This window comes from Diabrotica virgifera, chromosome 7 (assembly GCF_917563875.1).
Source record: "Diabrotica virgifera virgifera chromosome 7, PGI_DIABVI_V3a".
Classification (NCBI taxonomy): Eukaryota; Metazoa; Arthropoda; class Insecta; order Coleoptera; family Chrysomelidae; genus Diabrotica; species Diabrotica virgifera.
This window is the reverse complement of record NC_065449.1, coordinates 245,862,262-245,887,833: the sequence shown is the minus strand read 5'-3', so window position 1 is coordinate 245,887,833 and position 25,572 is coordinate 245,862,262. Positions and strand designations below refer to the sequence as shown.

Here is a 25,572-nt window from a genome sequence, read left to right as displayed (position 1 = left end):
TTGTCGGCAACAATTTGTCAACTGTACCCGCGAACGCACCTATGAACGCACCTAAGCCGAAATGTCAGAAGAATGTCAATAAGGCATAACCTAAAGCTATATCGATTTTAACGACTACTGACATAAGGCATCGTTTCCCTTGAAACGTCTAAAATTACATCATTTTCAAAAAGGTAACGATCGTTTTGAGTTTTGATTGTGATTGTGACCACCTTAAAAAGTTTAATAAAAGCTGAGTATTGTCAATTTTTTTGGACTAATATTATAAAAATATACACAATGTCTGCTTTTAATGTTGATTCAATCGCGGCAAGTTTGGAAAATGCTCGTGTTAGTGATAGTGGTGTTAGTTTTGCTGGAAAATCTCTAAAGTTAAACACTGAGGAAGATGGTAAGTTAAAATGTGGATACCTCAGTTCCAAAGGGAAACCACTCGAAAGTTTCATATTTAAGGAAATGTTCATTAAGTCTTCTTTTATTGATATCATTTTTATTTTACATTAAGAATAGGGTTCTCTACTCTTTTGTATGGTGTGGAAGGTTGGACTTTAACAGATACACTTCTCAAGAAACTGAAAGCCTTTGAAATCTGGGTGTATCAGAGAGTACTACGAATAAGTTGGGTGGATAGAGTGTGTAACGAAGTTGTTTAGCATCGATTAAAAAAGATATGGAAGTCTTCAGAACAGTTAAAAATCGCAAACTTGAATATTTTGGTCATGTTATGCGACACCCAGAGAGATATAATATACTCCATTTAATAATATAAGGCAATGTAGACAGAAGAGGAGGGCCAGGTCAAATAAGAATGTTGTGGCTTAGAAACCTGAGAGAATGGTTTAACAGATCCTCTGCATCCCTTTTCCGAGCTGCTGTCAACAAACCTACTATATCCAATGCTCGATAATCAAGCATAGCACATGAAGAAAAAGACCAGATACATACAGCAACACTTCTTTAAGGCTAGATTACAGGGTTCAACCCAATTGAATCACTTTGGTTGAATGGAGCAGAAATAAAAGTAATGCTATTTACATAGTATCTGGAAAGTGAACTGGTCATCACATATTCTTCGAAAAATGTCCTCAAATGAAGTCATGCATGTAGAAGTTTCATTAATATGAATGTAATCATTTAATACAAGAATTATCAAGAAAGAAGCTAAGGAAACACCTTCATTAGTGGGGCGATCATGGGTATTAAGAAGACAAGTCTTAGAAGCTTCGAACCATCTATTGAGAGAATTGGCAGAAGAGGATACTGATGCATATCTTAATTATCTTCACATGAAAATTTGATAAACTTCTTACAATAGTTACATCGTTAATTCAGAAAGAAAAATGCTTTGCCCCCAAAAGTGAAATTGCAAATCGTTCTTAAACATCTTGATACTGGGGTTTGTTTTGGATCATTAGAAGCATTATACAGACTGACTGTAGAAGTGAATTATTCAAATAGTGTGTTTACACATTCATTCTCATTCAACTGCGTTGAAAATTGGATGATAACAGTAAAAATATTGAGCATGTTCAATTCTTTCAACACCACTGAACAGCAACATTCAATGACATGGAATGATCCACTTTCATGTTTACTTGGATCAATTTCATTGCTTAATCCAAATTGAAAGGCAAAAGTGAACCATGTAATTTTGCCTTAATAGTTTATTTGTGAAGATTTCATAGAGAATGAGAATGGTTGTTTGTTTGAGAATGGGTTTGTATGACTCCAGACACTAAATCCATTCGCCAAAGAACAGAACGAGAATTATAGCAGCAGACTAAAATTCATACAGAAACATTTTGAGTTGTTTCTGTAGAATACTAGACTATAGTAAAATCAACAACTATAAGCATGTTAATTTCATTAGGAAACAACAAGATAATAATTAAAACAGCTCTTTATTTTAAACAAATACAGTAAAACCTCTGATAACCGAAACATCGTTTAGTTTAACAGAAACGTCTACCTATATAATAAATATAGCTGCAAAACATGGTATTCAAAGGAAAACACAAAAGAAAATACAAGATTTAAAAAAAACACTGTAACATGTTCATTTTCCTTAATCTTATTGCTTTGTTCTGTATTTTCAGTGGTAAGAGCACCTACCTACCCAATGACGTCGACTTTGCAAAGTAACAAGACACTTACTCAACACACACAGTACACATTACTCCCCTGAGTTAGTGATGAGTTATAGTCTAAAAAATCATTATGAAATTGACTGGCCAGTTGGTTGTGAAAACCAGTGCCAATAAAACACAAAACACACACACATTTTATGTATTTACATATTAAAGAAAACATTACGAAATCACATCATAGTATTTTTTACTACCAACTTTGACCAAGAATACTATGTAATTTGATACAAGAAGAATACAAAAAACAATGTTATTTTTAACCGAAATTCTTGTTATCTGTAACAGCCTCTCCCCCAATTATTTCGGTTAACGGAGGTTTTACAGTATGCATTTTTGATGCATAAATCTATTGTGTATATCACAATGGTATGGTAAAGAATCTTGTGATCATTTAAATCTGATTTTTAACACACTTATGAAATATTTGATTGTGTTTTTCCCAAAACTCTAAATTTTGACTTATTTCTCTATGGAACTGAGGTATAGATGTGATCTTGATGACAAGTTAACTAACATTTATTATTTGTAGCTAAACAAGTTACCAAAGAAATCGATGGTTGTTCAAACCTGCAATTTCTTAATATGGAGGGCAATACACTTGGGGTGGATGCTTCTAAAGAAATTGCCAAATCTTTAGAGAAGCACCCTGAGTTCAGACGGGCGTTATGGAAGGATATGTTTACTGGCAGGATGAAGACTGAAATTCCAAAAGCACTGGTAAAGAATAATTCTAATAACTATACTAAACTCACAATAAAGATGCACTATAAATAAATAAACCAAGATACTTCGAATGTTACGAGGAGCACTACCAAATCATGATTTACAATGTATATACATTGTAGATTTACAATGTAGATACATTGTAAATCCCAAATCACAATTTACAAAGTTTATACATTGTAAATCATGATTCGGGAGTACTCCTCGTAATATGCAACATGTCTTGGTTTGTTTATTTCTGGTGCATCTTTATTGTGGTTTTAGTATAAGTACAGTCGAACCCTCTTATTGCAATAGCCTTTGTGTCAAACAAAAGTATTCCTATATCTGGGATATTCTAATGACCGATCATTATTGGCTAGTAGAAACATTAGATTCCTCAACTTTCTATTCCTTAATTTGGAATATTCCTATAACCGGTATTCTAATAAGCTGGTTCGGCTGTATTATGTTTATATGGGATTGAGCCACATTTATTGGTGTAATGAAAATTACATTTTTAACATTTTCAGCCCTGATGTTATAATTTTTTTTCTGGTCCATTGGTCAGAAGTTTTTTCATCACTAGTGTGGCATTAGAGTGATGTCTCACTGTCCCAAGGGAATGGTTTAGTGAGGCATCATATGGATGCCACCTGGGGTTGAACATGTTAATTAACTAATGTTTTGATGTATCTATTTGCACCCTGGAAATTGTTCTTAAATTCACACATTCAAATTCACAATACCATTCAAAGCAACTGCACCTATAAAATACCCTGTGAATGCAACAATTTCTATGTGGGAGAAACTGCAAGACCACTACTTGTCAGGGTAAACGAGCATGAGCATTTTTGATACATCAAAAACAGAAACTTCGAGAAATCCCAGATATGCAAACATGCCTAGGACAACGAGCACAGATTATAATGGAAAGATACACATCAATAACTATCAAAGAAACAGACATGATAAAGAGAAAATTCAAAGAAGCAGCCCGCATCCTAGGCTTTGGTGTGGTTGCCAATACTAAAAGAAGAAGTCATAATAACAAGAACATACCAACAATAGCGGAGTAAAGGAAGTCGAAGAACAAATTTTAACAATCTCATACACAACACAATATGCAACCACAATATACAAACACTTTATGTGCAAGAATTTTAAAAAACTTAATTTATACAACCACAGCTGCTATGATACTGATTTTTCAAACAATAGGCTATTGATTATGTACTATAGAAAGGAACTACAACGTTAACGGGGTTTTATTACTTCATATGGTCAATGAATCTCTATATATGAAAAAACCGCGGAGTGCTACCATTTAAAGGGGTGCGTTTTTGAGAAATGGGTGAATTAGTCCCTGGGCACAGGTTACATTAGGGTGAGTTCTATGCACTTTTGGTACAAACACGTCTACATAAAAATTGTACCTGGTTAAATTTCCTATCTAAATATAACTTTTTAAAGTCAAAGATACTTTTTTTTACAAAAATATATTCAAAAGAAAAAGCCCAAAGAAACCCAAAAGAAAGAAATTTTGTTTTTTGTCCCATAACTTTTGTCCACGGGGATATAGGTATAGACATTGCTTCACAGAAAAAAAAACTTACATATTTTCTCTTTAAAATGATGCTTAGTAGAGGTCGTTAGGATTTACAGTTTTCACAATATGATTTTTCAAAGTTCGCCACTCACAGCAATTTTGGGCAATTTTCCTTGTTATTTCGCAAATATTTTTCTGTAACTTTTTTCTACGCAACTTTAGGCATATGCAATGGTACATGTAAGAGGAATAGAAATCAATTACCTTTAAAATGTTCTACTGTATAATGTTGTACGACTTCTTTTAAAGAGGTTATCTTTTTCAAGATTTTATACTTTTAACAAGTTTTTATATTTTTTACGATTATTTTTTAAATTTCCCATTATAACTTTTTTTCTTCTACATTTAGGTATATATTATATAATAAAAAAGAAAGCTTATTCTGTTTACTTTAAAATGGTGTATTATAAAAAATTCTAGGATTATTTTTGAATAAGATATGCTTTTTCAAAATTTAATAAGTACTTGCAACGATTTTTGATTTTAGGATTATTTTTTAAATTTCTCCTTATAACTTTTTTATGTGATTGTGTGTTATGATTGAATCTTATTTTTTATAGGTAATACTTTGGATCCACTTGACTCGGCCGGGCAAACTTCAAAATATGGATTAATTCCAATATTTACTGTCAAAGCTCCTGCACCACAAGCTTTGCTTGAAAAAATAGCATGTAAATGTACCAAAGGATGTACAAAAAACTGCGGTTGTAGGAAGATAGGAATTAGTTTTTCAATATTCTGCAAAGGGTGCATGTGCATGGGTACTAATTGTGGGACTCATAAGATAACTGAGGTGTCAGAGGAAGATATTGAAGCTAATGCTAACGAAGAGATGGACTTTGATTTTGAAATTTTTTAAATGTCAACGTTTAAATAATTTTAACTAAAGTGATGTTTTCTAAGACTAATGTTTATGTAATTTTTGTAAAAGAAATAATTTTAAATAATACAGGTAAAAAAATATCAAAGAATCACTCGGTTTCCATTATTTAAATATAGATGATACACCATTTTAAAGAACAGAAAGTAAGCCCTCTTTATTCAGCAATACATATATAGTAATATATTCATGTACAAGAAAAAAAAAGTTATAATGAGAAATTTAAAAAATAATCCTAAAATCAAAAATCGTTGCAAGTACTTAATACATTTTGAAAAATAATATCTTATTCAAAAATAATCCTCGAATTTTTTGTAATACAAAATTTTAAAGTAAACAAAATAAGCTTTTTTATTATATAATATAATATATACCTAAATGTAGAAGAAAAAAAGTTATAATGAGAAATTTCAAAAATAATCGTAAAAAATGTAAAAAATAATATTTTTTTTATATTAGGTATTATATATTATATAATATAATATTATATTATAAATATATACTATATATAATATAATATTATATAATATACAATATATCATATAATAATATAATTTTATTTTTATATTATATTATAAAAAATCGTTAAAAGTATAAAACTTTGAAAAACCATAATCTCTTTAAAAAAAAGTCGTACAACGTTAGACAGTAGACCATTTTAAAGCTAATTGATTTCTATTTCTATTACGTGTACCATTTCATATACCTAAAGTTACGTGGAAAAAAGTTACAGAACAATATTACAAGGAAAATTGCCCAAAATTGCTGTGAGTGGCGAACTTTGAAAAATCATATTTCGAAAACCATAAATCCTAATTACCTCTACTACACAACATTTTAAAGAAGAAATATGTCGATTTTTTTTCTGTAAAGCAATGTCTATACCTATATCCTCGTGGACAAAAGTTATGGGACAAAAAACAAAATTTCTTTCTTTTGGGTTTCTTTGTGCTTTTTCTTTTGAATATATTTTTGTAAAAAAAAGTATCATTGACTTTAAAAAGCGATATTTAGATAGGAAATTTAACCAGGAACAATTTTTATATAGGTATGTTTATACCAAAAGTGCATAGAACTCACCCTAATGTAACCTGTGCCCAGGGACTAATTCACCCATTTCTCAAAAACGCACCCCTTTAAATGGTAGCACTCCGCGGTTTTTTCATATAAGATGTCCATTGACCATATGAAATAATAAAACCCCGTTAACGTTGTAGTTCCATTTAGCTATCTTATTTTGAATATAATCAATAGCCTACAAATTAACACAAAATAATAAAAAACTGTCAGAATTTGATACCCATAACATCACATTCAAAGAATGTAATCAACCAAGACTAGCTTTGGCCTATATGATCTAGACCAAATATGTCAAGTTTTGAAAAGGCCTATGTTAATAACAAATAATCTAGGTTACAAAATGTTCACTTAATTTTTAGATTAATGTTTTTTGAGAACGATTTCCATAGTGGAAGTTGAAACATCAAACATTTAGTTAATTAATAATGTAATTTTCATTACACCAATAATTGTGTCTAAATCCCATATAAACTTAATGAGGATATTGAATAGTTTATATTTCTTCTCATGTTTTTTGAATTTTTAGCAATACTTAGGAGATGGTTTGGTAAAAGCTGGAGCTCGTCTTACAGAACTTGACCTCAGCGACAATGCTTTTGGACCAATCGGAGTGGAAGGTTTGGCATCACTAATTAGAAGTTCGTCCTGCTTTGCTCTTGAAGAATTGCGTCTCAACAATAATGGATTAGGAATAACAGGTGGAAAATTATTAGCTTCTGCCCTGACTGATTGTTACCAATTTAGTAAAAAGAATGGAAAGCCTTTGGCACTTAAAGTTTTTATTGCTGGCAGAAATCGTCTTGAAAACGATGGAGCTAAGGCCCTTGCTGCAGTGTTCAAGGTAATAATTCTGTAGTATACAGGGTGATTGATTAGTAGGTTAAAGCTCAATAGCTCCGCTATATAATAGATAGCAATAAAAGTTAATAACAAAAATTTTAGCCACCTTTGAGCTTCACATTACAAAATTAGTTATAATGTTACAGGGTGTTCGTTAACACAGTGGCAGACCTAACTTATGTTTTTTTTTTAATGGAACACCCTATATTTTATTTTATATTCGAAATCCTGTTAACTTCTCCATCACAAAAATATAAAGGTTTGTAATGTTATACAGGGTATTTACAAAGTTATAACCAATTTTGTATGAAAATCGTAACAAGTTCAACTCCCTGTATAATTAAAAATAAGCACAACAGCAATGGTTTATTAATGCAATATTTTTTTATTTATTGTTCAAAATTTTTAAGAATTATTGATATTGCTAATTTTCTTTATATCAAATACAGGGTACAAAAAACGCAAGTACATTATTTTCTCAGTAATGTTAAATGGAACACCCTGTATTTTATATCATTATTGAAAAGTAACATTAACATACTTTAATTTTTATATAACATTCCCTATGCCCAAATTTATTAGTTTTCGAGATATTTTCATTTTTCAGAGCAAATTATTTTAGCTGTTTAAATTTATCTAAATTTTAAGTAAGCCATGACTGAATTGACAATTGAATATTACCGATTATCAATCCGGTAATCAATGTAACACTGTAGCAAATAAAGAAATAAATAAAAATAATTTATTAGCAATACATTTTACAAACAAAAACACAACCACTACATGTAACATTTTTGAAACAATTAGAAACTATATTTTTATGTAAATGCAACAAATAAACAAAGAAAATTAGTAATAAATTTTACAAAAAAACACACAAACACAAAATACAATATTTTGTGAAGACAATTAAACACTACTTTTGTATGTAAATGTAACAATGTAACAAATAAAGAACGAAACATAATTGATCAGTAATACATTTTGCAAAAGAACATGTTTGAAAAAATTAGAAGCTACTTTTAATAAAATATTTTTAATATTTATTTACATAAGGTGTTCAAAATTATCTCCTAACACATTTATGTACGCCTAAAAGCGATCATTGAATGAGCTACTTACTCTACGGAGAATTTGTAAATTAACACATCGAATTACACTTTGTATTCTATTTTTCATCTCATCCCTTGTTGTTGGAGGTATTTTATAAACTTCATTATTAACGTAACCCCAAAAAAATCAGTCCAGTTTATTAAATTCTGGTGATTTGGGTGGCCACGCTACTGGTCCATTGAAAAATGAAAATATTTGGAAAACTAATAAATTTAGACATATGGAATGTTATCTAAAAATTAAAGCACGGTAATGGTACTGTTCAATAGTGATATAAAATACAGGGTGTTCCATTTAAAATTACTGAGAAAATAATGTACATACTTGCGTTTTGACTCACCCTGTATTTGATATAAAGAAAATTAGCAATATCGACCATTCTTGAAAATTTTGACAATACGTTAAAAAATATGGCATTAATAAACCATTGTTGTTTTGCGTATTTTTATTTATACAGGGAGTTGAACTTGTTACGATTTTCATATAAAATTGGTTATAACTTTGTAAATACCCTGTATGACATAACAAACCTTTATATTTTTGTGATGGAGAAGTTAACAGGATTTCGAATTTAAAATAAAATATAGGGTGTTTCATTTAAAAAAACATAAGTTTGGTCTGCCACTGTGTTGTCGAACACCCTGTAACATTCTAACTAATTTTGTAATGTGAAGCTCAAAGGTGGCTAAAATTTTTGTTATTAACTTTTATTGCTATCTATTACTATAGCGGAGCTATTGAGCTTTATCCTACTAATCAATCACCCTGTAGTTGGCTGGGAAATCGGTTAGAAAATTTAAACTGAATATACCAAAATTCAGTTTGGCAACATTGTTTGAATACCAAGACTTCTCAAATATCAACAGAACCGTAATTTAGTCCAGACAAATTACCATATGTTTTACCGACAAAAATGAGATATACCAAAAATGTTTCAAATATGATGTGCAAAATAATTTTTAATTCGGTTCCGCTAATAAAGTTCCTTTTATTGTCCGTAAATGTAGAAAAAAAGTTTAGTTTCTCTTACTTAATATTTATCATCTAATTATTTTAACTGTACTAATATGCAAATGTTTACTCTAACTTCTAAAATGACTAATTTACAATGATTAATGGGATGTTAAAATACCTGTATGTGCTTATTTTTAAAGCAGCTACTCGAATTTCTTAACATTTATACCAAACATTGATACCGTCACTTTGTTGTGCAATTTGACTGATTTCCGTTTCTACTATGCATTTTTCCCATAGTTTTTCTTAGATGTTATTCTTGGTTATGCACATGATTGCCCCATTGATATTGTCCTTTTCATGATCATTTTTCAGTGCGTAACAAATGATAGGAAAAAGGGTAAGTCCGTGATAATACACATTTATGACATTTATTCTAACATGACATTTTAGTTCAATCTGACAGTTGTCACATTTTATTTTCAATTTGGAATAAAAACACATCAAATGTGTTTCTTGCATTTATAAAATTTTATTTTCTTTGATTTGTATACGCTGTGAGCTTCGCTGGTGTCGCTCCTAGTGGATTACTAATCAACTTTCACTGGTAATTTTTAAATTTATTATTTAATTGTTATCGCTTAATATTTACAACGCAAAAAAGTAATTAAATTATAATCGATTTTTTAAAGATTTTGCTAATCATTTTGACGTTCTATTGATAAAATATGAATTTCTTACTTCGGATACTTTCACAATTATCGTGTAGATGGCGGTAAGATTAATATATTAATTTATAATTAGATATTACGGAACATTAAAAAAACTTAAATTCAGTATTTAAAACGTAAGTATATTTAAGGTAAAAATATATAACACAGCTTTGACAAACTAATATTGTTTATAATTAATGTTTTTAATTTTAATTTTAAATTAATCACTTTGACATTTATGTCAAATTTCCAGTAAGCGTTTTCAGACTTGTCACTACTGGCGCTCGGGAATTTGTAAATATCCCCTCTACGTACGAGCTCACAGCGTATAGTCTTATAAATTATACAGATTATATTTGTAATATTATTCTCTAATTTAAAAAAAAATATTTTTTTATTATGGCGCCATCTATCGAGAACTAGAATAACTAGAATAAATGTTATAAAAATGTCACCGACGAAATGTAATCACCGACGTACCTTTTTTTCTGTCACATACAATTTAATGCGTTAGAAAGAAATCGAAAAACTGTGACGCACTGAAAGATGATCATGAGAAATACTGTACTTCTTGTTATAGTTTATGGCAATTTATTTCAAATAGTAACCTTTTGTAGCTAATAGGGACGTTAGAAGAAATAGCTATGCCTCAAAATGGAATCTACCATCAAGGTATATCAGCCCTTTCTGAAGCCTTCTCAGTAAACGAAAATCTCCAAATTCTCAACCTAAACGACAATACCATTGGCCCAAAAGGTGCAGAAGCAATTGCAGCAGCCCTCGCAAACAACCAAAAACTAAGAGAGCTCAACTTTGGCGATTGTTTATTAAAAACAAAAGGTGCTATGCTTTTGAGTGATGCATTGAAAGATTCTCATATGAGTTTGGAAGAGGTGAATTTAGGATTTAACGAAATAAAGAAACAAGGAGGTTTGGAAATTGTAGATGCAATGGCTAATAAGAGTAAATTAAAGACTCTGATAATTGACGGTAATCAATTTGGTGAAAAAGGAAAAGAACTGATTCAAAATAAATTAAAAGAAATTGGTAAGTAAATATTTTATTATTTTTCATTTTTTCTTTCTCTTCCTCACTATTTTTCTATATATGTTACTCTCTTCCTTCAATTCTATTTTCCCTTCCTACTGTAAGTTGCCATTGATCCTTCTAGCTCAGTCCATTTTATTTTTCTATTATGCTTTTTCTTTGTATACTCTCGTGATTAGTGACTCGTTCAAGCCCTTTCAAAAATAAGCACCTTGAACCGATGAAACCCACAGATCACACAAACAACACATACACGAGTAAAGAAACTTGTGAAGCAGCAGCGATCAATCCCACTTGGGAAGTTAATTAGGGGATAATTTTCAAGATCCCTCCTCCAAAAAAAGGGTTATTTCGAGTGTAACTTGCCCACTCCTGATACAAAAAAAAACCCTCCAAATCCCAATTAGAATAATAAATTTCATACTTTAACTTCTCTCCAACCTGTCCAGCTCAGTTCTTAATTTACTTTTTTTTTTCTTTTTTTTAAGTTATACTTCCTGACGATCGAGAGTGAAATTTTATAATACCGGGCGCATGCGCACACAGACAGTATGTATTTCGTTGCTAATCTTTCATGATATGTATGTATCAGCGCTGTCATCGCAAATAAGTCATTAAAAGGATATATTAGTGTTTTTAGTAAATGTATTATTTATTATAATTTTTGTGTCTTTGGATTTGTCTTCCTCGGGAACAAGATATTTTATAATAATAGTAAGTATATTTAAAGTATTTTTGTATACTTGACTTGGTATGTATGAGAAATCTTGTAACCTGTCAAAGCGAAGGGAATATAGCTCAGTGGGAGAGCGTGTCACCGGAGATCGAGAGGTCCCGGGTTCAAATCCCGGACGATTCATATTCTTTTTTTTAATTTTTTGTATCGTTTTAATAAAAAAAAATTAAAAGTGGTAGGTAAGAAAGTTAGTTTAATATTTAAATAAAATACAAATAACCTGTTAAGTATATTTATTTCTTTGAAATTATATAATAGAAGTATAACTTCTTACATGCATACAAAGTACACACACATTCTTTTTTTGAAGTTATACTTCTTTAGGCGCGATTGAGATTGAGGGTGAATTTATATTGATCTGCGCGCATGCGCACACCGACAGTTTGGTATTAGTCTTTATACGGGCTCTGATTGGGTGTTGAAATGATCTGTCAATAATTGTTCAATATGGAGGTTATCGGTAAACAAAAATGATGTATAATATATTAGTTTTTATTGTTGTGAGGACAAAAATAAAATCAAATTTATAATTATAGTGACTTTTTAAATAGTTTTGAAAAGCCACAGGTACGTAATTCTAAATGTTTCAGTTGTATTCCAATAAAAAATTATCTTCATACCTATTTGGAAAATGTAAAAAAAAATAATGTACTTACCTAGTACTTGCTATGCTATACCCCTAGTAGGCAATGCTTTAATTTACATAATCTGATTACGAACAAACTTTCTACAAATTTTCATCTAATGTATCGTTTTCTTACTCTATATATTGTATTTTAATTCGACAAAAATCAAACTAATAAAAATTCATATAAACAAAATGTCAAAAAGTTGTTTAGTTTGTGTATATTCCCACATGACGTATACGCGAAGGTGGTGCAGTTTGAAATCGCTTCGACTCTCGTACGGCGGGATACACGGGAAGTAGGTTCAAGCCCAATGCAAGTTATATGATTTTTTTATTTTTTTTATAGATTTTATGATTGTAAGTATATTATTATACAGGGTGTCCCAAAAGTAGTGGAACGGTCGAATATTTCGCGAACTAAACATCGGATCGAAAAACTGAAAAATATGTGTTCAATCATTTTCAAAAATCTATCCAATGACACCAAACACCAACCCCAACTACACCCCCTGGAGGTGGGGTGGAGGGTAACTTTAAAATCTCAAATGGAAACCCCTAGTTTTTCTTGCAGATTTGGATTCGTTACGTAAAAGTAAGCAACTTTTATTCAAGACATTTTTTCTGTGGATAGATGGCGCTCTAATTGAGAAAAACGATTTATCCTGATACCATAGGTAAATTATAGAAACGGTCTAATATCTCGAGAAATACACTTCCAAATGAGAAACCTAAAAAAAGGTTTTTAATACTTTTCGGAAACCTATCGAATAACACCTAAAGCATGATCTTCCAACTTACCCCCTGGAGGTGGGGTGGGGGTAACTTTAAATTCTTAAATAGCAACCCCACTTTTTATTACAGATTCGGATTCGTCATGAAAAATTAAGCAACATTTCTTCGAAACATTTTTTAGAATTGTTGATAGATGGCGCTTTAATTGTAAAAATACGATTTATTAGCGCCATCTATCAGCAATTTTAAAAAATGTTTCGAATAAATGTTGCTTAATTTTTCATGACGAATGCGAATCTGCAATAAAAAGTGGGGGTTGCTATTTAAGATTTTAAATTTACCCCCCACCCCCCGTCTCCAGGGGGTGGGATGGAGGGTCATTTTTAGTGTTTATCGATAGGTTTTCGAAAAATATTAAAAACCTGTTTTTTGGTTTCTCATTTGAACTGTATTTCTCGAGAAATTGGAAAATTAGACCGTTTCTATAATTTACCTATGGTATCAGGATAAATCGTTTTTTCCAATTATAGCGCCATCTAACCACAGTTCAAAAAAATGTCGTGAATAAAAGTTGCTTACTTTTACGTAACGAATCCAAATCTGCAAGAAAAACTAGGGGTTTCCATTTGAGATTTTAAAGTTACCCCCCACCCCACCTCCAGGGGGTGTAGTGGGGGTTGGTGTTTGGTGTCATTGGATAGATTTTTGAAAATGATTGAACACGTATTATTCCGTTTTTCGATCCGATGTTTAGTTCGCGAAATATTCTACCGTTCCACTACTTTTGGGACACCCTATATAATTTTTTTCAGAAAATACGTTTTTAATTAAAATTTTTGGCAACAATATTATTGTTCAGAAATCATTTGTGGCATTTTTCAATGTGTTTGTGTGTGTTTTATTCTTTTATTTTTTTAATTTTTGGTATTGCTTTAAAGGATCGTTTAAACACAGCGATAAATCAAACAACTTATCAAGGTCAATCGAGTTGTTGCAACTTATCATTGTGTGTAAACGGTGCATCGCACAACTTATCAAAGTTGGAGTTGGGTTGAAGGTGGTATCGCATTGAATCGCAGCGTCTAAACAGCGTTTCAACTTGTCATCACAACTAGTTGCTGTGACTTATCGTTGTGTTTAAACGACGCTTAATAAAAATTTTTGGAAAGTAGTAGAGAAACTGTTTAAAGTATATTGATTTCGTTGAAATCATATAATAGAAGTATAACTTCTTACGTGCGTACAAAGTACACACATTCTTTTTTTCTATGTATTATTCTTTCCAACTTTCTCTACTTTATCTCAATTTTCCTTGTTTCCTCTTTCTTTAGTTTTTTTTTTTTTTTTTCTTCCAATCCCTCTTTTATCATTCTATCTCCTACATATTTTTTCCTATATTTAAATATCATTTTCCTAGTTTGCTGCCATCCAAAAGAAACACTTCTGTTTTTAACATGCATTTCTGATTAATCTGTTTTTTTTTTGGTGCAGGAAAATTCAATGTCCTGGGCAGTCTAGAAGACAATGAATCGGAGGATGAAAGTGAAGATGAAGATGTAGATGAAGAGGAGGAGGAAGAGGAAGAATGTAGCGAAGAAGGAGAAACTGAAAATGACGAAGAAAAATCACATATAAATGAAGATGTAATAGCTGTTCCATCTCCTTTAAAACAAAACTTCACTATTAGAGAGTTTATTGAGACACCTAGTGCTAGTAATTTTCTTTCTTTAGGATCCAACAGGATAGATACTATTGTTAAGGAGGCAAAGGTAAGACTGATAGCTGGTAAGACTGAATATTTTGTTATATAAAAAGGAAAGAAATCCCTCTCATTGGCTGTATACCATAATAAAAATTACTAAAGAAGTAAAAAATCTTCCTTCGTAGATGGTATATAATTTGTTTAAAATTTTTTCTAAAAAAGATCCAAGTTGGACTTAAAGTGGGTACATCACTGGTACGATACAAACAAACGTTTTCGGACTCATCAGTCCATCATCAGGTTAAAGTCTAAAATAAGTAAACCACTGTATAAGAATGACAAAGTTAAATTTTGACTGTTAAATGTTAGGAAAAGTTAAAACATGTGGTTACTTACTCCAGATCCAAAGTAGTTGAAACTAGCTACTGTGGTAGGTCGAATGACCTTACCAGTATAAAAATAAGTAATTAACCAAAAGAAGACTCCATTTTGGGTTAATTACACTTACATCTTGTATCATCGACTTATTGTCACTCTCGATGTAGCCGAAATGGCTTATTTTTTATACTGGTAAGATCATTCGACCTGCCACAGTAGCTAGTTTGAACTACTTTGGATCTGGAGTAAGTAACCACATGTTTTAATTTTTCCTAACATTTTAACAGTCAAAATTTAACTTTGTCATTCTTATACAGTGGTTTACTTAGTTTAGACTTTAACCTGATGATGGACTGATGAGTCCGAAAACGTTTGTTTGTATCGTACCAGTGATGTACCCACTTTAAGTCCAACTTGGATCTTTTTTAGAAAAAATTTTAAATAAATTATATACCATCTACAAAGGAAGATTTTTTAAAAAGACTAAGTTTTCACTCTAATGGCATATAAAACAACATAATGCTATTCTACACCCCACCAGAATGAAAACAATGGGAACCTTCTCTGGTTACACCTCCGAGGCTTCTACAATTTGCAAGCCATACGGATGCTGAGACTAAGGAAGATGAGGGAATTCTACAATTTACAATTCACGTCCCATCTGCTCAGCGCGGTAAAGTTCCAACGAGAATGGTTCCCTTCATACTCCACACAGAGTAAATGTAATGAAATGAAATTGAAAATGGTTATTCATTTTTGAAGATTTTTTACTTCTTTAGTAATAATATTTTGTATTTTATATAAATTATCATTTTTATAATAGAAGAAAAAGTTTGGATAGTTTATATACTTTATCACTGTTTTTTCTTCTGGAAAAAGAAACAGCATAAAGTACTGATCAGCAACTGATTGACTTTTTGAGAAGTAGTGAAGTGATTTGAAACTTTTTTTTTATATGTTTACAGTGTGGCAAAGCCAAATGGAATAAATTCATTATTTCGTGAATTAGTGGTTTTGAAAATAAATCCTGAAACTAAATTATTACACACACCGTCTCGAATTTTCTACACCTTTTATCCGATTTTAGTGATTTTTTTAGTATGTATAGCTTATATATTTTTAGTATAGCCTTATTATTTAAGAATATCGTTGTAATAATATTGTTGCTAGACAGGTAAATCTCATTTTATACCGGGTGTAGCAATCATACTGTGTTTTTTTTCTCAAAGTTCGGAACACCCTGTGGAATATTTTAGCCTACATAAAATATTGAAATTAAAACTCCATTATAGCCTTAGATTTTCTTAACATTTTCTTTTTTGATTTATTTGCTTACGTTGAAAAATAAAAAAGTTATGGGCTTTAACAACTAGCCATGTTTTCATAAATAAAACCTCATAGTAGGGGGGGGGGGGAGTATGCTAAATTTGCAGTTACTCGAGCGTTATGGGGACCTATTGGATTGTGAAGAGTGGGTGCTAAAACCAAAAAAAGTTAAGTTTTCCATAAACTGTGGGACTCTCCATATTTTAATTTAATTTTCCATTTCCACCAATCGGTTTTTCCGATTATAGCGCCATCTATCCATAATTGGAAAAAATGTTGCGAATAAAAGTTGCTTATTTTTACGTCAAGAATCCAAATCTGCAATAAAAATTAGGGGCTCCTACTTAAGATTTTAAAGAAACCCCCCACTCCACCTCCGTGGGGGGTCGTGTTTGGTGCTATTCGATAGATTTCTGAAAAATATTGAATACGTGTATTTTGCAGTTTTACGATCTGATGTTCATTTCGCGAAATATCGTATTTAAAATTTTTAATTTACCCCCCACCCCTCTCCGTGGTGTGACGTGTTTAGTATTATTCGATTGATTCTTGAAAAATATTGTCAGATTTTTTAAATATACACTATTTTGCATGTACTTAACTTACCTTATCTTAACATGACGATTTCGAGTTTTTCTAATAGATTTTTTTTTCGGTCCCCCCTAATGAATTCGCCGGTGTTAAGAACCAATATATGGTATAGGTACAGTGGAACCTCGATAACTCGGATTAATCGGGACCGCGGCCGATCCGGGTTATCGAAAATCCGGGTTAGCCGGAGAGTATGGTAAAAATTAATAAAATACGGTATATTTATAGATAAAGTCCCTTATAAGCAAAATAATATGAAATATATATGCACCGTTACCTAAGGTTGTATAGAGTTTAGTATAGACAATATAGAGTATTATTAATTTCTAGGTAAAAAAACTCAGTCAGTTTGGTTGTGTCAATAATTTCGTCTGGTCTGCTTATGTAATTTAAGAACAGTGACTCTTTCATTGTTTAAAAGACCAGTGTTTAAAAAACAATTTTTTAAAAGACAGTTGAAAATAAATAAAGGAATAACAGGTGCCTGTTCTTTGCGATAATGAATGTAGCTCTGCCGCCGCCGTGTGCATGAGTCATTTTTACTATCATATAGTTCAAATTACACAGATACCCATTATCTCTCAAATATTATATTATGATTTGAAGGGAAGTTTTATCAATGAAATTCGATATTTTTAAGACATTCCAGAAGCGGCTGCAGATAAAATGTTTTAACATAATACATACATTTTTATTGTTGAAATGTTTGTCCGATGAAAATCGGTCCGGGTTAGCCGGACTTCCGGGTTATCGGGGCCGACTTATCGAGGTCCCACTGTACATTTACAAGGTACAAGGTTTCTCCCCATGTGATAATCTGACGCACTCAAATAACTGCAAAAATCCCTGCTTGGGTTCACCTACCATCATTATGTGCTTAGTTTAATAAACAAGCCTAAAGTAATTCAATAGATGTACATATTAAATAAATAAATTACTAAGCGATGTCACAATGACGACCTCCCGTGGATTTCAGCTGAACTAGCTTCGAGGGGGGTTTTAATGTCAAACGCTGAGCGCACATGCATTTGAATCAAGTGTAATATTCAGTATTTATTTTTGCATGTTTTTTTACAAATTTTATATACAACATCAGCGAAAAATGAACATCAGATCGAAAGAACTGCAAAATAAACGTACCTATTCAATATTTTTGAAAAATCTATCGAATGGCACCAAACACGAGCCCCCACGGAGGTGGGGTGGGGGATTTAATTTAAAATCTTTATTGCATATTTGGATTCTTTACTTAAAAATAAGCAACTTTTATTCGACACATTTTTTCGAATTATGGATAGATCGCGCTATAATCGGAAAAAACGATTGTTTCAAATGGAAAATTAAATTAAAAAATGAAAAGTCCCCCACTATACGGAAAACTTAACTTAACCCTTTTCTGGTTTTAGCACATTCACAATCCAATAGGTCCCCATAACGCTCGAGTAACTGCAAATTTAGCATACTTTCCTCCCATACTGTGACGATTTATTGATGAAAAACATGGATAGTTGTTAACGCATATAACTTTTTTATTATCCCACATAATTAAATGAATCGAAAAGGAAAATGTTAAGAAAGCCTAACTCTACAATCGAGTTTTAATTTTAATATTGTACATGTGCTAGAATATTCCACAGGATGTTCCAAACTTTAAGAAAAAAACACAGTATGATTGGTACACCCGGTATGAAATGATATTTACCTGTATAGCAACAATATTATCACAACGATATTCTTAAATAATAAGTCTATAACATACTAAAAGAATCACTCAAATCAGACCACTGGTTTAGGAAATTCGAGACATCAAACATGTCCCATTTTTAAGATGTTCGGCTAATTTTGCCGGTGTGTGTATTTCTCAAATAAACATTTTATTTCTCTTTTCTGACAGGAGTAAAATGTATCTTGAATTAAATATATTACGCACATTCTTCTTTCTGTGTCCATTAATTTAATTAAAAACAATTTTTTTGGACCCCCGTTTAAATAATTATGTTAATGTTTATATTACTTAATAGAGAATTGAATTACCTTTCAATTGAGCTAGCACACGACCCCTACTCTCATTTAAAAAAATAGTCGATTTCGCCATCACGTCCAGACGGATGACATCACTAGTATGATATAATATGCCAAAAAATCGTAATTTAAAAATAAAAATCGGGGATTTTTGGGATTTATTTCCAAAATCGCCCATTCACGACATAATGAATTTATTCCATTTGGCTTTGCCACACTGTACAATTCCAATATGAATGATGAATCTTTTCTAGAAAAACGAGGATATATCCATTGATGAATATATAAGGATAATGATGAAAGTATCTGCACTAAGTGACAATACAAAATCAGAAGTAGCAGACAGTTCAACAGAATGCTCTGAAAGATTGTATAAAGAGTTATTCAGCTGGGCGGAAAAATCTGACAAACTTTCTATTGTCAACAATTCAATTCTAGTCAGCCTTGGATTGATTAAGGTAAGTATTTACATATAACGGGATGTTCAACAAGTTTTGCGGTTTGATAAGAAAAACACAATTTTATGGTTTGAAATACACTTTGTTATTCAGTATGTTCTCCCTGAACATCAATGCAGTTGTTTCAACATCATTTCATGAAAAACGCTTTCCATGCATGATTTTTTAGATACTGAAACAGATGGAAGTCACTAGGAGCCAAATCTAGTGAATACAGTGGATGCCCCAACAATTCTAACTTTAATGCATGGATTTTATTATAAAATCTATTGAATGTCTTGTTGAAAAAGTATTTTTTTCTGCACACTCGTTTTTTTCACGAATTTTTTCCTTCAGCTGCTCTAAAAGATTACAATAATTTTTAGGATTTATTGTTTTACCAGTTTGAAAGTAATACATATCGTCGGTATACTGCGAAAACCAGATAAATGACAAATTTTAAAATATTGAGTTAAGTATACTAAAATTCTCAGCTTTTTACGCTCTACATACAGGTAAAACTCAATAAATGATACGACTTACCATTCAGCAGATAATTTGTATAATAAACAAATAAGTTACACCTAACCAACTTTTCATTTTCAAATAAAACAATATATCGCTACTTAATTCCATAATATCAAAGTTCTGTTGCATGTAAAACCAACTAAGCGCACATTTATATTTTCCGGACAATAATATATTTCTACTGCTGTATATCTGCCATATTCAGTAAAAAGGTGATAAGTGTCTTTAATACAGTGTGATTTATTTTGATTTGCAGGTAAAACCAGGTAAGTGATTGCACCTGGATCTTAAATTTAGGTTTAATCAGCTAGGTCTCGTTAACTTTTTCAAACTAATGATAGAATATTATTTCTGATATATGCATCTTTCACTAGCATATCGAATATCAAACAGAACTGGTCCGCTTAATTCAAAATAAAGCACTAAACTTTAAAAACGTTTTTTCTCGATTTCGGTATTTCGCCATTTACCTGGTTTTCGTAGTATACCGACGATATACAAAACTCCTTTCGAATCTATCTTATAAAATTGATGCTAACACATTTTTGGCTGATTTCTGGACGCAAACTCGTTTTGGAACTGAATAATCACAATAATCAGGTTGAAACGAATAAAAAAGAGGCGATAGACTACCCCAGATAATTGAAATACAGTATTGCCCAAAATAAACAGTACTGAAACTGAAACACAGATGTATCTTTGTGCGCGCTGTCATATTCAAATTAACTAGTATAGACCTGTCGAGTAATCTTTAAATAATTACTTATTAAGGCCTAATTGGTAAAAATGGTGTTAAATGCAGATGAGAAAGTGTTTCTCGTGGAGCATTATTTTCGCTCATACGGAATCGGCCGACGTAATAGGGCTTTTCATTCACAGTCATTTGTTTCGAGCTTCTGTCATATCTCGTATAATCCCTGTATATTAATATTATACACAGATTATACAACATATGACAGAAGCTCGAAACAGATGACAATCGATGAAAAGCCCTATAGTGCAAGTCTGCTAAACGTATGTGATCAATTCACACAACAGTTTAATAAACGTTGTCCAAGTAATGCTGTAATTTTGAATTTTGTTGAAAATTACAGCATTAGAACGTTTATTAAACCGTTGCGTTGTGTGAATTGATCACACACGTATTGCAGACTTGCACTATTACGTCGGCCGATTCCGTATGAGCGAAAATAATGCTCCACGAGAAACACTTCTCCTCTGTATTTAACACCATTTTTAACAATTAGGCCTTAATAAGTAATTATTTAAAGATTACTCGACAGGTCTATACTAGTTAATTTGAATATGACACCGCGCACAAAAATACATCTGTGTTTCAGTTTCAGTACTGTTTATTTTGGGCAATACTGTACTATTCGAAAATAATACTTCAATCAACTAAGATAGTTATCGTTCACCCTTAGCTTAGCTCAGTCTCTGAGGGTGTGTGTTCGTCTTGTCCTAATCGTAGAATATGAACTCTGAAAATTTAGAAAGGAAGCAAATAAAACAGTATTTTTAACTAATCATGTTTATTGTTCAATAATGATATAATAAAAATATGACCTATTAAATACATTAACAACGATATTCAAATTCTTGCCAAAAACTACCAATTTTGTAGATTATACTTATGGCTTTTGGTATCTGGTTCGATGGTAACTTCTCGATGTCGAATGGTACTGCTGTTGGTTCTGCAACTGGCTCTGGCTTTTTGGTGTTCAGGTCCACCAGGTCTACAGCTGTTGGTAGTTGCAGTCTAGCTAGATGATTTGGTTGCAGTCTAGATGTCATGTTCCTCGTTCTTGTATCGCCGGCGATTGAGGATTCTTGAAGCTCCCAGAGGAAGGACGGTGATCTTTATCCCAAAAACTAGAAGAATAATGTGTATAAGTGACAATTAAGAAGTTAAAAACCAAATTATACCTTTGCAAAAAGTATTCAAAAACTAGTAGATGGCAAGGGTAAATTAAATGGAATTAAAATTAGGAGAATAGTTAAATTATCTCATTACTAAAAGCATATCAATAGATCAATGAAATATAGAAACCAAACACAAGGTTGAACATTTGGAGGTTAGAGAAAAAAAATTATAAAAATGTTAGATGTAGAAATGTAATTATTAGAAAAAAAAATAATGAATTTTCTTACCGCAAGAGAGATGATTGTTGAAATAGAAATGTTTTAATTTTGAATCTTCTTCGGCTTTTATACCGAAATTAATTTTCCACCACCATACTGAGAGTTGAGAGACGAAGTGCCACGTATGGTATTATCTCTCTGTTTTTTGTAGTCTAAAAACAAGCATACAAATACTTGCATATACATACATAACTATAATTGTGTCACTGCCATGACAGTGGGACGTAGGAGGTGGCAGGCATGTTCTGTATTAAAAGGCAGATATCTACAGAGTAAGGATATACGGGGTACGTTCAGTATGTTCAGTTGATGATTTAAATAAAAAGAGATATAATAAATATAGAAGATAATAAAAGGAGCGCCAACTAGTTTTTAACGAAAAAAACTGGTAAAACAAATACAGAAGATAATTATTAATTTCGGAGTTATTGCTACATTTATTTAAAAAAAATAAATAAATTACCTATAAAAATCAATTTTTTCGGCCCGGGTAAGCATTTAAAACAAAAAAGATATTTTTTAATTTTTCTCTAAAATTAATCGTAAAACTGAAAACTGACGATTTTTTCAAGGTTAAAAAACACAAATAAACCATATTATTTTTAAAACTGCGAAGTACCCAAATTCAAGATCAAGCCTTATTTTATCAGTTACCAGTAAGTAAGTAAGTAATTTGAGCTTGTTTCATTTTAAAACATTGTTTTTTAGTTGTTAATGCAGCCCGATGGCCCGTCCTCCATATGCACTTCATTAACAATTTAAAAAGCAATGTTTTAGAATAAAACTAGCCAAAAAATGTTATAGCGAGCTATTAGAAGAAGAGATGAGCTTGAATTTAGGTACCTCGTTATTTCAAAAGTTATATTTTTTACTTGTGTTTTTGAACCTTGAAATTCGTCGTTACTCGATTTTTTTAAGTTTTAAATTGTTTATTACTCGAAAACGATTCACTGACAAAAATTACTAAAGACCTTTTTTGTTCCCAATGGTCCAAAGAACGTAAAATAATGTCTACCCGGGCCGGAAAAATTGATTTTTATAATTTGATTTTAATAAATGTAGCAATAACAATAACTCCGAAATTATGGGATTTAGGTATAGGGAATATAACATAAAAAATAATCAGTATTTCTTAAGGACTTCAAAAGCTAAAAATATACAGGGTATTCCATTTGAAATAAGAAAGTTCATTAGATTTCCAGAAAAACGGAAGATTTGACAACAATGTAATTAGCACTATAATATAGGCCGCATTTTAAAACCCCTACCTACCAAAATGTATAAATATCGTTCAAGCCGTTTTCGAGATAATTGAGTGTTTCCATACATAAAACTCACTCTGTATGTGTTGAATAATTACTCAGTTTTAATTATAATGTGTTTTGTAATAAAAAAATCATACTGTATAATTTTTAAATTTGCGTAAATTTTCCCGATACACTGCGTAAAATTACCCACATATCGAATCGCAAAACTTATTTAAAACCAAAGAATGTTCTGAAAACGTAAGATGATCTGTAGAGTCAATTAATTCAAGATTGTTTTTTTTTTCAGAGCGAAGACAAAAAGTTCAAACCTACTTGGAATATAGAGGGTTGTTTGAAGGTTCTCAAACACATTTCGAATAAGAATTTTATGCCTGAAAGTACAAAGAATACTCTGAGTGTATTCATGAAGAGGCAAGTAGACACAAACGGTGCCGATTCGATTCCTATTTAATCCATGAAACTTTTGTTTCAGGGATATCGACTGTGGTACTGAACCTTTAACAACCAAAAAAGAGCTTCTCGCGAGTTTATCCTAAGTATTTATTTTAATACATTTGTATATAATGAAAAATATAGTTTTTATTTTCCTAGTGTCCAAAAGCTTCGTTTTTATTTGAGTATTAAAAAGGGGTCTAACCCCTCCGTGACTCAGTGGTAAGAGAGCCTACCTTTGAACCCAAAGGTCGTGAGTTCGAGCTGAGTGTGAAAAACAAGCCTCTTTGTAAATGCCGGGACACACATATCCGCACCGAGCAGGGACAGCGACATGGATGCAGTGACCGAGCATGGCTACGGTGCTGACGCGGTGCGGTACTATGTGTCCCCATAGATAAAATACCTTACTTTTTATTTCTCGCCGTAGCACGTCCTACACTGTGCCGTGTGTCGGCTAGGGCTCAGTGCGGATATGTGTGTCCCGGCCTTAAAGATAATGAAGTCGGCTTTTCAAAGTAACAAGACATTTTCTCAACTAAACATTCTCTACACTAAACATTACTCCGTGAGCTAGTGATAGTAATTAAAACCTAAAGGTTCCAAACCAAGGCGGAAAAACAAAAAAAAGGATGCAATCATTCTTGACATATACCTATGTACTTGATCATTGACTAATTCATAATAATCAAAGAAACATGAAACGTAAATTACGTTTCATGGAAATAAACCACTGCTAAACAAATATATGTCCGGCCATTTATGAAACTCTCCGAAAATAAAAATGTGTCATGAGCATGAATCACACTCGTTTCATTGGTAGGCGGACTTTGAGATTTGTTTAGCAGTGTTTTCTTTTCATGAAACATGTTTTTCGTTTCATGTTTCTTTGGTGTGCGGCTTGACTAAGAGATCCAAAAGCAAAATCAGGGAAATCTGGCTTTATTTTATTGCAAAGAAAAAATAAAGACAAAAGGAATGAAGTACCTATTAGAAGAGTATCAGACAATCTGTCTGTATCACATAAATACAACAAAAAATGAATGCAGCTTGAAAGTTAGAAAAGGTGCATTATGAAAGTTGACACAACAGGAAAAAAGGGACAGAAAGGTCAAGAGAAAAACGAGATCACGACACAATAGGGACGACTTATTAAAATCTTATGTTTACTCTAAACCCTTTCAGACTAAAACTCTAGTGTCCGGTAACTGTGTTCAATTGCAGCAAAGCATTGTTGAGCCACTAAAATCAGCCAGACACTCAAAGTGGCTCGTCTGTAGTCATTCATTTAAAACGATGCTTTGCTGCTGGTGGCGGACATCAGTGTCTTAGTCTAAAAGGGTAGGGTAGGTACTAATGATGTCAAATGGTTTATAATTAAGAAACACAATATGAAGGTTCATGACATGATGTTCTAGTAAAGTAACTTGACTTCCATTGATTATTACAATTCTTTCGTGAGAGCAGCTTTGATACTATACTGAATCCACTATCTTGGCCAAGCTTGGATATACAGTTACGGAGTTTATTAACAATCCTCCACGTAGATTTAACCCGGGAACAGT

The 25,572-nt window shown here is 31.7% G+C and overlaps 1 protein-coding gene across 1 annotated transcript; it reads left to right on the top strand.

Moving 5' to 3' along the window:
- Window positions 1–72: 72 nt before the first annotated feature.
- Window positions 73–24,146, top strand: LOC126887843 (ran GTPase-activating protein 1). Its single transcript, XM_050655732.1, has 8 exons — window positions 73–391; window positions 2,677–2,864; window positions 6,945–7,259; window positions 10,656–11,085; window positions 14,673–14,950; window positions 19,455–19,658; window positions 23,862–23,986; window positions 24,048–24,146. Exons 1-8 carry the CDS (start codon window positions 280–282, stop codon window positions 24,109–24,111), a joined length of 1,716 nt encoding a protein of 571 aa, XP_050511689.1. The 5' UTR covers window positions 73–279; the 3' UTR covers window positions 24,112–24,146.
- The last annotated feature ends 1,426 nt before the right edge of the window (window positions 24,147–25,572 follow it).